The sequence below is a fragment of the Mustela nivalis genome, assembly GCF_964662115.1.
Source record: "Mustela nivalis genome assembly, chromosome: 12".
Classification (NCBI taxonomy): domain Eukaryota; kingdom Metazoa; phylum Chordata; class Mammalia; order Carnivora; family Mustelidae; genus Mustela; species Mustela nivalis.
In genome coordinates this window covers 70,678,687-70,692,092 of record NC_139031.1, presented here as the reverse complement: position 1 = coordinate 70,692,092, position 13,406 = coordinate 70,678,687, and the positions used below count along the sequence as shown (strand labels likewise).

At 39.3% G+C, this 13,406-nt stretch overlaps 1 protein-coding gene across 2 annotated transcripts in view; it reads left to right on the top strand.

Moving 5' to 3' along the window:
• Positions 1–9,989: 9,989 nt before the first annotated feature.
• Positions 9,990–13,406, top strand: part of PTTG1IP2 (PTTG1IP family member 2) — a 32,235-nt gene continuing 28,818 nt past the window's right edge. For both annotated transcript variants that reach the window (XM_082692304.1, XM_082692303.1), the window contains exon 1: positions 9,990–10,282. In XM_082692304.1, coding sequence (XP_082548430.1) covers positions 10,135–10,282 — 148 coding nt within the window. In that variant the 5' untranslated portion in view covers positions 9,990–10,134. The remainder of the gene's footprint in view (positions 10,283–13,406) is intronic.

Below are 13,406 nucleotides of genomic sequence, written 5' to 3'. Positions count from 1 at the left end.
CTTTGGGCATCTTGAGTTTAAGGTGTCTGAAGGACATTCAGGTAGAGATTTCTAGAAGGAACTTGCAGTATAAGACCAGAACTAAGGTGATAAATGATTTGGGGATAAAGCTTTAATTTTTAAAAGTATTTATTGAGCACCTACTATGTGCTGGGCATTATTGTAATGTTTGGGTTATATCAGTAAACAAAGGAGAAAAAATCCCTACTGGAGCTTATATTCTTGTGGATAGGAGAAAGGAAAAAAGCAATAACATAATAAGTAAATTATTCAGTGTTTTAGGTAATATACTACCTGGGAACAATAAAGCATAGTAAGGGGATTGAGATTGCTGATATGAACGGGTGTGGGTTCCAATCTTCTCTGAAGTGGTTCAGATTAAGCCTCACTGAGAAGATGCCTTTTAAGCAAAGACTTGGAGGACTTGAGGGAGTTAACCAATGAATGGGCTATCTGAAGGAAGTATGTTCCCGGCACCATAAAGGCTCTGAGATGACAGCATGTCTGATGTATTTGAGGAACAACAAAGATGCCACCTTGGCTGTAGCCTAATCACACAAGAGGACAGTAATAATAGATGATGCCAGAGAGACAAGGTGGGGAAGTGTCAGATCACATAGGTGTCAGCATTTTGTTTTTTCTGCATCATATGAAATGATCATTTTTTAATCCCTTTTCTTATTAATGTGACATATCACGTTGATTGATTTGCAAATGCTGAACCACCTTTGCACCCTGAGAATCAATTCCAGTTGATCATGGCACATCATTTTTAAAAAATATATTGTTGGATTTGGTTTGCTAATATTTTGTTGAGGATTTTTACGTCCATGTTCATCGGAGATATTGGGCTCTCGTTCTCCTTTTTTGTTGTGTCTTTGTCTGGTTTTGGTATCTGCATGCCTTATAGAATGAATTTGGAAGCTTTCCTTCCTTTTCTATTTTTTTGAAATAGTTGAGAAGAATAGATATTAACTCTTCTTTAAACGTGGAATTCACCTGTGAAGCCACCTGGCCCTGGGCTTTTGTTTGTTGGGAGTTTTATTTATTACTGATTCAATTTCATTGCTGGTAGATCTGTTCATATTTTCTATTTCTCCCTGATTTAATTTTGGGAGGTTATATGTTTCTAGGAATTTATCCATTTCTTCTAGGTTGTCCAATTGTCGGCATATAGTTTTTCAAAATATTCTCTTGTAATGCCTCATATTTCTGTGGTGTCTGTTGTTATATTTCCTCTTTCATTTCTGAATTTGTTTGAGTTTTCTATCTCTTTCTTTCTTTCTTAATGAGTCTGGCTAAAGGTTTATCAATTTTATTGAGTTCTTCAAAAAACCAGCTCCTGGTTTCAGTGACCTGTTCTGTTTGTTTGTTTGGTTTTGTTTCTATTTCATTTATTCTGTTCTAATCTTTATTATTGTTTTCCTTCATCTGGTTTGGGGTTTTGTATGTTTTTTCTTTTACTAGCTCCTTTAGCTGTAAGGTTAGGTTGTTTATTTGAGATTTTTCTTGCTTCTTGTGTTAGGCCTGTATTGTTCTAAACTTCCCTCTTAAAACACCCTTTGAGGGGTGCCTGGGTGGCTCAGTGGGTTAAAGCCTCTGCCTTCGGCTCAGGTCATGATCCTAGGGTCCTGGGATCATGATCCTAGGTCCTGTGATCGAGCCCCGCATCGGGCTCTCTGCTCCGTGGGGAGCCTGCTTCCTCCTCTCTCTGCCTGCCTCTCTGCTTACTTGTGATTTCTCTCTGTCAAATAAATAAATAAAATCTAAAAACAAAACAAAACAAAACAAAACACCCTTTGACACATCCCAAAGATTTTGGACCATTGTGTTTTCATTTTCATTTGTTTCCTTGTTTTTTTTTTTTTAAAGATTTTATTTATTTATTTGACAGGCAGAGATCACAAGTAGGCAGAGAGGCAGGCAGAGAGAGAGAGAGGAGAAAGCAGACTCCCCATGGAGCAGAGTGCATGACGTGGGGCTCAATCCCAGGACCCTGGGACCATGACCTGACCGAAGGCAGAGGCCTTAACCCACTTAATCCAGGCACCCCAGTTTCCTTGTATTTTTTTTTTTTTTTTAAATTTATTTTTTATTTTCAGCATAACAGTATTCATTATTTTTCACCACACCCAGTGCTCCATGCAATTCGTGCCCTTTATAATACCCACCACCTAGTACCCCAACCTCCCACCCCCCACCCCTTCAAAACCCTCAGATTGTTTTTCAGAGTCCATAGTCTCTCATGGTTCACCTCCCCTTCCAATTTCCCCCAACTCCCTTCTCCTCTCTAACTCCCCATGTCCTCCATGCTATTTGTTATGCCTTGTATTTTTTGATTTCCTCTTTGATTTCTTGGTTGACCCATTCGTTGTTTAGTAGCATGTTATTTAACCTCCATGTATTTTTGCTCTTTTCAGATTTTTCTTGTGGTTGATTTCTAGTTTCATAACTAGAAAACATGCATGGCATGACTTCGATCTTTTTTAATTTTTGAGATTTGTTTTATGGCCCGTTTATTGGGCTGTTAAAGCCCCCTGATATTATATTACTATTGATTACTTCCTTTATAATTGTTATTAACTGCTTTGAGTATTTGGGTGCTCCCACTCTGGGTGCATAAATACTTAAAATTGAATCATTATATAAAAAAGTAATAATGTACTATATGTTGGCTAATTGAATTCTTAAAAAAAAATTATAATTGTTATATCTTCTTGTTGGATTATCCCCTTAATGACTATATAGTATCTTTGTCTCTTCTTTGTCTCTTGTTATAGTCTGTTTTAAAGTCTGTTTTGCCCTATATAACTTTTGCTGCCCTTGGTTTCTTTTCATAGCCATTTGCATGATAAATGCTTTTCTATCCCTTCACTTTCAATCTACATGTGTCTTTAGGTCTGAAGGGAGTTTTTTATAGGCAGTTTATGGGTGGGTCTTGTTTGTTCTGTCAGCCTATATCCTATGATTGGAGTGTTTATTAGTCCACTTACTTTGAGTAATTATTGATAGGTAGGTATTTATTGCCATTTTGTTACTTGTTTTGTGGTAGTTTTGTAGTTTTTCTCTCTCCTTTCTTATCTTGCTCTTTTCTCTCATGATTAGTTAGCTTTCTTTAGTGATATACTTGGATTCCTTTCTCTTTATTTTCTTTGCATATCTATTAGTGGTTTTGTGATTACCATTTGGTTTGTATATAACATCTTCTGTATGTAACAGTCTATATTAGGTTGATGGTTGCTAAAGTTTGAACCTATTTTTTACTTCTCTCCTCCTCACGTTTTAGTTATATGATGTCATACTTTATATCCTTTTATTTTGTGAGTCCCATGACTAATTTTTATAGATACACTAATTTTTACTGCTTTGGGGTTTCCTACTTTTTATTACTCTTGCTTATGGTCTTTGCCTTCTACTCTAGGAATCATGTAAGGCTGGTTTAGTTGTCATGAATTCCTTTATTTTTTGTTTGTCTGGGAAACTCTTTATCTCCTCAATTCTGCATGAGAGACTTGCTAGATAGTTTTTTTAGCTGCAGATTTTTTTTTCCTTTCAGCACTTTGAATATGTCATGCCATTCTCTTCTGGCCTGCAAAATTTCTACTGAAAAATTGGCAGATAGCCTTATGGAGTTTCCTTTGTATATAACTGCTTTATTTTCTCTTGCTTCTTTTAAAATTCTTTTCTTTATCACTACTTTTTGTCATCTTAACTACCATGTGTCTTTTTTTATTTTTTAAGATTTTATCCATTTGTTTGAGAGAGAGCAAGCTAGAGAGAGAGAAAGAATGAGAGAGAGAGCATAAAAAGTGGGAGGAGCATAAGGAGAAGTCGACTCCCTGCTGAGCAGGGAGCCTGATTTGGGCCCTGACCCCAGGACCCTGAGATCATCACTTGATCTGAAGGCAGACACCAAACCAACTGAATTACCTAGGCACCTCTACTATGTGTCTTGATGTGGACCTCCTTGGGTTGATTTTGTTAGGAGAAAGATCATAAGTTTTGAACATACAGAGATGAAATGTTTGTTTGCCATTGTTTGAAGATGTTGAGTAGGTATTTTGATATATTTGACTGGAGTTAAGGGAAAGGTCCAAGTTGGAGATATAAACTTAGGAGTCAGCAGCACACGGATGAAGAGGAGAAGAAGAGGTGAATTGTTGGAGCAGTGCTGCTGTAGTGATGTAGAAGGTGAGATCTAGTAACCTTGGGGCAGGTTTGGTTTTTGAATAGGAGCATGAATAATCCCTCTATAGCAACAGGCAGAAAAACAGAAAATAAGAGTGGAGGCACTGGGATAAATGTGGAGGTGGAGTCTAGATTTCCTCTTGACTGGTTCCATTTTGTGTGAAATAGTAATCAAAGTCATCAGCTAAGATCAGTTTGAGAGGGTGATGAATAAGGGACAACTGTTATGTCTGGAGTATGTGAGATTGCTGATTCCAAGTCAGCCAGAGTTGGGGCTACATCTCTGGGCAAATGGTACTCTCTGGGCAAGATGAAGCAATGAAACCTCATTCATAAAGCATGCAGATACTGAGGTCAGTGCAAGGTTTTCAGGAATGATGGGTGGTAACATCAGTTTCTCAGCTCTTTTTCTGAGGTGGGATGTTGCAATAATCTGAACAGGTTCAGGAACTCAGAGCTGGTGAGGTGTACATTTGGGCAAGGGAAAACTTATAGTTAGGGACAACAGAGTGAAGCTCTGAGGGAGGTAGCATCCTGATCCTTTCTGCTATTCTGCCCTGAAAATTACAGGTTTTCTGTAACAGACAAAAATCACAATCTTCTGTTCTTAATTTGGGACAATATCAAAAAAGGTTTCCCCTTATCTTTTATTTATTTGGAAAAACAGATAATTTTTGTTCATTTGGATAGAAAGATAATAAATGCATATCCATATGCATTTTGTGCATATGGATAGAAAGAGCAAGATAGCAAGCTTGATTTATGAACAAAAGAGCTTTATACATGGTATTTGTAGACTTACATATTTCCCTTTGCAGATATTCAGATCAACTCTAGGAAAGAGCACAGGGACATTGCTTAAGAATGATAGTCACATCTGTTATCATCATTTTTCCTTCCTCTGAGGGACCTTAATATGTTGCTTTCAAGGAAGGAATGCTCAAGAGGCATAAGAAAACATAAGTCAAACTGGCTTAAGCAAAAGGGGAATTTCTGACTCAGATAACAGAACAAATTGACTCCAAGGTCTGTCCAATCTAGTGTCCAAATGGATCAGCAGAATCCTGTTTCTTCTGAAATGACTCCATTCTCATGCTGGCCGTTCCCTTATGAAGTAGAGTCCTTTGAGAAGCAGATGCCAAGATGGAATTAGACACAGTGATAATTTGGGTCTTCATGAATCAATGTCAGCTCAGGCCCTGTGTATAAAAGTCCTCAAAATATGAGATATTCCTCTTTTTCCATGTTACAATCACTCTGGTAAATAATTGCAGTGAATGGGGATGGACTGGGAGAATCATCATAGTATATTTTTGATGCAGTTGTTATGTGGAGTCCCTTCTAGAACCCAGACGCTTCTTCAGTCAATGAATTCTGGATTTGAAAATTGGCTCAAGTTTGGAAGCTGAGCAAAGGATTGAAACTTTTCACTGGAGCTATGCCCTCAGCCTCCTGTTCTTCCATTCCTACCTTTTTCTGACTGTGGATTAAGCAACACCCTTGCTTGATGGCCCTCTATTCTACCCCAAGGAATGCCATGTTCTTTTATCCATCTTTTATGATTCAAGCCCCCACTTGCTGACCCTCTGACTTTGGCTGTTGTTTTGATTATTGTGGCCTTCTGAATTTTTGTGTTTAAGAACCACCATTTGACCATTATTACTTTGGGAGCTCTATCATTCCCATTGGCTATAAGCAAGCCCAGTTCCCTTCTTCTACTGCTTTTACTATCAGTATTGACCTGCATTGGATAGCCATCACTAAACACTAGTGCCCTCTTAGCAGCATCTATCTATCTATCTTTTCTTTCTTTCTTTTTAAGATTTTATTTATTTATTTGACACAGAGAGAGAGATAGCAAGAGCAGGAACACAAGCAGGGGGAGTGGGAGAGAGAGAAGCAGGCTTTCTGCAGAGCAGGGAGCCTGATGCAGGGCTTGATCCCAGGACCCCAGGATCACAATCCAAGCTGAAGGCAGATACCTAATGACTGAGCCACCCAGGTGCCCCAGCAGCATGTTTCTGATGGTCTTGATATTTTCTCTGGACCCTCTTCTGGAACATAATCATCTGGTGGGTTTTCTAACCTCACATAATGCATCTGCTGGAGTAAGCCCAATTCTCTCAACCTTTCTATTCCTTCCTCTTCCTTCTATGTAGACAACTTACGTGTTATGACTTTCCTCCAGGTTGGCTCTCACTTTCTTTAGGCTTCTAAAAGTCATCCAAGCAATGAATTTGCCCCATTCCTTGGGATCTTGCTAGGCTATTGAATCCCATGTCATATGAAAGTATCCACAAGTCAATGAAATCTTACTTATCCAGTTTAATATTTCAGTGCCTTGATAAACATTTTCAAATTTCAGTATCAGTGGTACTCACTGACTCCTGCTGATATAAGCTAATGATACTATGAAATGTACTTTTTTTCCTCTCTTATCAGACACACTCTGTCTCATCTGAATTCTACTGAGTTTAACTCTAGCTATTGGCCTATTAGACAGGAGAAGGGGTAGTAGGGACTCCCAGCATATGGGGAGTCCACCTCCACAAGCTCTGACATTTCAGGGGGACCTGCAGAGTCAACATCACATCCTCAGGAGGATCCATCCATTTACCAAGGCCATCAGGAATATGGGGGTAAAAAGAGAACTGCATTATTAAGATGTTCAGTATGTCTGCTTCATAAACCAAAACTGGCAATAGAAACAGTCACAGAACCAGGCCCATTGATATCCATGGAATTAATGAGGTTCCCAAAGTAAAAGAAGCCAGATGGTGGTACTTAAACACAGAAGCCATGTTTCAGCCAAGCTTTCCCAGCCAGAATTCTGGCCTTCGCATAAGACCTGCCTGGCTCGACACATAAATATCTTTGGAACACTGTCAGTATCAGGCCGTCAGTCTGCTGCTTAGCTGTGTTCATTCCCACTACAGGGGATAAAGTCTACCAAAGAGATCCTCTGGCTTTCACGCTTAGTCTTTTCCTGCTAGTCAGTAGCCTTTGGTTTCTCATTATCCCTTTGTACAGCGTCAATACAACTCTATAACCAACCCATTCTGCTGTCCTTGTAGGCACCCACTCCCCTATATCTTTCAAATGGCTGAATCATTATATCTGCCAGGACATTCCTCTCCATCAGATCATTTTCCTAGATGGAAAATATTTTACCACCAGTGATTTTTTAGCAATTCAGCCATCAGCCCTTTCCAGGGACTATTCATACTCCATATACTGCTCAAGATGGTATCATTTTTACCCATTGGGTAGTAACTGAATCAGTTTCAAAGCTTTACCTTACCATTTGCTTTCTCCAAACACTTCTAATAGTATTTGTGTTAATGTGTATCCTTCAAGGATCAGCTGCCAAGATGCGATTAGAAGTACAAGAGGTTTATTGAGAACAGTTGGGGAAGATAACAGAAAGGGAGATAGTGAAGGTGAAGAGAACCTTCAAACAGTGATACAGGGATGACACCTGTAAAGACGAGGTGAAGGAATGAAAATTTGTTTGGAAGGATTTCAGAGTACAGCCTAATTCTAAGAAAGTTTCAACCAGATGATGAGGAGTCCTCAAGTCAAAATCTTCTGTTAGAGGCATTCTGGACAAGTGCTCTTACCATGTTTAGTCTTGGCTGAGAGCAGCCTGTAGGAAACATGGACTTGGCATGAATATGATGGAACATCTGAGGGACAGCAGCTGAGGCCATCAGGCACTTACGCTCTTAACTGGTCATTTTCATAGCCCCACACTACATAGTTTCAAGATGGCTTTTTGCAGCTACAGGGCTCAAATCCTTTCAAGTTTGAATCTAGAGAAAGATAAATATCTTTGTCCTAACATTTCTAGCAAAAGCTCTGAGATTAACTTGGATTGGACCAGCATGGGTCATGTGCCCACCCATCTACCTCATGGTGGCCAGGGAAGTACCATGTTCTGATTTTTTCAGGTCTAATTTTCATGATCCACTTTCAGGATAGGTTTTGGGGTCCCATTCATACCATGAGAACTTTATACCTTCACTTGGTGAAGGGCAGATTCCCAAACAAAAACACATACATAAAGAATATATATGTATTTTTACTTCTAATTGCTGTTGCCAGGTTGCTTTCCATAGGCATGATAACACTCCCTGTTCCAACAAAAAGTCAAAAATGGTACTCTTCTCCTTATCTTCACCAGAAATATGTATTAGCTTTGTTTTAATATTTTTGCCAACCTGATGGATACAAAGTGCTAGCTCATTGTTACTTCAGTTTACAATTTCCTAGTACTAGCATATTTTGAAATATTTTTTCACACATTCATTGACTGCTTGGATTTGCCTTCCTATAATAGTGTCTTTATCTTTTGTCCATTTCCCCATTGTTTTTCTTCTTTTTTGTTCTTTTCTTGTCAGGTTATAAGAGCATTTTTCATATATAGCTAATAACCCACGGTCTGTCTGTCCTCTGCATTCCAGATAGGGAAGGAAAAAGCCTGAAACTCTGCTCACATGTTGCCCATCTCCATCTTTATAATCAGTACTAGCTCAGAGTCCTCAAGGTGCAGTTTAGATCAATATGCCAGGCCTTGGGACAACTCCATCATTCTTGTTTGAAAAACAGAGCAAGGTAGGACCCAGTGAAACACAAGTTTCCATGCCCCAAACTTTCCCTTCACAGGGATAATATTGCTCAAATTCCAGTCATTCTGGAACCACCTTAACAATTTTATCATATCCTTTAAATTTTGTACCATTATTTATATTTCTGAAACTCAGCGTTTTAACATAGATTTATTTTTAAAATTTATGTTGTTGCCATTGTATCACTATACCCACTAGTTACAGTTTTACAGTACTCATTAAAAATAAATTCACAGGAGCACTGAGTATAGCATTTGGTTAAGCTGCCCACTGTTGGTTTGGGCTCAGGTCTCTGCTCAAGTAGTGATCTCAAGGATGAGATGGAGACCCATGTCTTGCTCCACAATCAGCTCAGATTCTGCTTAAGTTTCTCTCTCCCTCCCCCTCTGCCTCCTCCCCCTTTCACTTTCTCTAAAATAAATAAATCTTTTAATAAATAAATTAACAACTATGAAAGTAAACGATATCCATCTGCATACCACTTAAAATGCACCATACTTTGGGAAACTACATCAAAGCCTGCCACAGGCCCATGAACCAGTCAAGGAAAAGATCAAGGATTTACAGAGCCATCAGTTTCACTGTCTATAGCACAGTAAACCCCCTGGGATGGGGTGGATGGTAATAGCTTCATTTATATCTGAGGAAAACAGCACAGAAAGGTACAATTGCTTTCCATACTATTGAACGGTGAACATTAGAATTCAGGCCTCGCTCCAAAAACAATTCTGTAGTGTGCACTACTTGGGAAAGCTGGAGGAAAATGATGTAGAGGAGGCTCAAGAATGATGTTGGACAGGGACACCTGGGTGGCTCAGTGGGTTAAGCCTCTGCCTTCAGGTCAGGTCATAATCTCCGGGTGCTGGGATCCAACCCCACATCGGGCTCTGCTCAGCAGGGAGCCCGCTTCCCTTCCTCTCTCTCTGCCTGCCTCTCTGCCTGCTTGTATATCTCTCGGTGTGTCAAATAAATAAATAAAATCTTAAAACAAAACAAAACAAAACAAAAACCACAGTTCTGTAGCAGGGATCTATCAAGCCCAGTGGGCGAACTTTACCTAGTGGTCAGGGCTCTAGGAAACCTGAGGGCGGGGCGGGCCGGGATTGCATTACCAACATTCTGTGTTCTGGCTGGAACACTATAAGTTCTAAGGTTCTGTGAATTATGCTAGAGTCCAGGGCTCAGAAGGGGCTGCCTCAGAAGGTGCTGTGATTTGGTCGGGTCATAGTCCCGTCGGGGTCTGCCTGTCCAACCTCGTACCTGCTGCCCACTGCCGTCCAACTGGCCTGGAACTGGCAGAACCCAGGCTGGAGGAACAATGTGCTGGCTGCGGGCATGGGGCCAAATATTCTTGCCAGTTTTCCTCTCCCTCTTTTTCATTCAACTGCTTATCAGCTTCTCTGAGGATCATTTTTCCCATGTCTCCAGACAGAGGGGAAAACAGAGATCAAAGTCTCTGGATGATGGTAAGTCATTCCAAGCCCAGAGGCTGATGCCCTATACACACCACTGCCACCATATTTCCTTTTGGTTGTGCCACTCTGGCGAGCTGAAATTTTCATCTCTAAAGTTGCTGTTTAGCATTAGTGGGAAGATATTTTTAACGTCTCCTGATGTGTTTGGTGAAATCCAGTTTAATTGGACTTGAATTAATTTATCAGAAATGTGAAGAGTGAGTTAAAACGGTTTAAAAATTTGGAAAAGCATGTGCTTCTATCCCCCCTCACTTTTTGCATGACCTATATAGTGCATTTGTGCTTGGAATAAGCTGTAAATTAGCTAATTAGATTCTTCCCAATAATCATAGCTAGTCCTAGTGTTTTAAGGTTTTAATTAATAAACTGCTTGATTTGTATCTTAAGGAAAAATTGGTTTGATCTGGAGACTTCCCTTAGTTTTCCTCCCCAGCTGAAGAAATTTTGGAAAGTTAAAATTCATGCTGAGTTGAATTCTTGAACCTGGAAATAAGCTTTATAGTATCCTAGATTGAAATTGTATGGATAGAATTAGGACAGGATTTGAATTATTGGGAAAATGCCCTGTAAAGGCAAGATTGCGATTTGTATGAAGACTGTAAGAATTACTGCTCTCTGGTTTCTAGAGTCTGAAAAAATGTTAATATCTGTAAGGAAATTGGTCTTCCTTGCTAAAATCAAACCCAAAGGTTTCCACTTTGTCCTGAATTAAGATTCCCCTTTGAGAGGATAAGGAGTAGGGAGAGGCTGTATCAAAAGGCCTAGCTTGTTTCCTTTGGTTTCATCTTTCCCATAGATTACTCTCTTTTGACCCCTTGGTCATCCCCATACATACTCCAAGAGGAACAGTGTTCTAGTGCCATCTCCACCATGTTCTCCACACAAACAGTGCCTAAAACCATAGGCCAAGCATAGAAACAAATGCTTCCTTTTGTTCCTTAGCAAATTGGAGTCATACTGGGATTTTTCTAAAGACTTTATTAAAATGCTGATGAAGATCTAGAAAGGAGTTAACAAAGACAAAAACAAATCAAGAATTATAGGTAACATAATCTGGTCTCCAAAGACTGAAGGTTCTGATTATAGTTAGCTGAGTTCTAAGGCTGACCAACCCTGTTCAGTGTTTCTGTGGAAACAGTGTCCCTTTGTGAAGGAAAGCCTGGTTCAGCCAGTCCTGGACCCCCCCACCCTCCAATGTTTGCTTCCTAGCTAAGGCATTTGCCCTTTGTGCTTGCATTCAACCTTCCCATCGAACAGGAACATGGTTTCTTAGACATCATTCCTTCAGCTCCAAATCTGAGAAAGTGATTCCAATCCCTACTATGATCCCCACCTCATCCTAGCACTCTGATTGATAGACCTTTGCCACAGGACTTTCTGAATGATCCCACAAGTGAGACCTACCACAAAGGGGGTTGCTTTGATCCCCAGAGCTTTTAACTTACATCTGAGAGCTCAGTAAGAAATTTTCTATGAAGTTACAGTTGCACTTGGAACTTTGGGTTAGGAATCTTCCCCCCAATATCTAATATATATACATACATATATATATATATATATATATATTTTTTTTTTTTTTCACACGTAGAGATGTTCTTTCACCAGGAGCAACCAAACAACAGAAGGAGGATAGTCAAAAAGCAAGTGACAGCCAAGGGAAAAAATAAAGGAAAGATTCTGCATCAGAAAAGAATACTATAACATGACAATGCTCCAAATACCACCATTATCCTTTAGAAGTAACTAGTGAATAACTGAATTCCAAGAATTTTCATTAATTCTCCTGGAACTAAAGAGATGCACATTGAGTGGGTATCCTATTCTTTACCATTCTTTACCATCCTGAAGAATAACAGAGGAAATGGTTACAGAGGAGAAATAAGAGAAAAAGAAAAACAGAACAATGGATCTGTCTCTGATGGAAAGGTCGGTTCCTGGGCTGCAAACTCCATTTAGGGGCAGATCTATAGTTCATTTTATGGACATGGGTAATGCCTCCAATTAGCTAGAATCCTGGAAAAGGAAAATGACAAAAATCTCAGAAGAGAGTATAGAACCCAGATATTCTAATCAAGTCTGTCATAGACTCACTTGAGTTCTTCCCAAGTTGTTCTTGCTGAGAACAACTGAATAAATAGAATATAAAATACCATAAAACTGTAGGCTCTCAGAAAAACATCTCAGGGATGGTTGTAAGGTGGTCAAGGTGTCACCTTCATCCTGTCAGCACCAGTACAAGTTCTGAACCCAGCAATCCAAACATGAGTAAGATGAAAATAGGCAACAGAGCAACTATGCAAACACTGCATAGCTAACTAAATAATGAAATTAAGGAGTTGGATAGCATGCAGAAAAGAAATAATGTATCCTAGAATAAAACACAACTCAAGGAACAAATGCAAATTTCCCCAAAAGTGCTCTGAGCTAGAGAACCACCAAATAAGAAATAGATTCACTGAGGGGCACCTGTGTGGCTCAGTCAGTTAAGTATCTGCCTTCAGCTCAGGTCATGGTCCTAGCGTCCTAGGATGGAGCCCCCACATCTGGCTTCCCTGCTCAGTGGGAAGTCTGTTTCTCCCTGCTCTTACGCTCTTGCTCTTGTGCTCTTGTATTGTCTTTCTTACTCTCAAATAAATAAAATCTTAAAAAAATAATAGAATAAATGAAACTAGTCTCAAAGTAAAGATAACAGAATGAGATAAAAAGGCAGATTTATCTAAGGAAATTCATTGAAGGCTAAATAATTTGAATAGGAGACAAGTCTTCCAGGTTTTCTCCTTATTTAAGTACCCATTTATTTCTGCTAATGTTGAACACACCAAGAAAATTTGTCAGGACTTAGTGAAAAGAAACAAAGCTGTGGACTTTATACTAACTCGAATGTTTTTAGATGCAGTGTGAGAAACCAAGATTTTATATATAAGAAAAACATAATTTGTCTCACTTAAGTGAAGCAGAAGAAATGCATGGGACCTCAGAAATGAGTGAATCACCATCATCTCTATATTTCTCCTTCATTTTCTCTCCTTTTCTCTGCGTATCAACTTCATTCACTCCTATTAAGCTTCCTCCTCAGGACTTCTTCTATAGTCATTGGCAGCTCCATCTTGTCAAT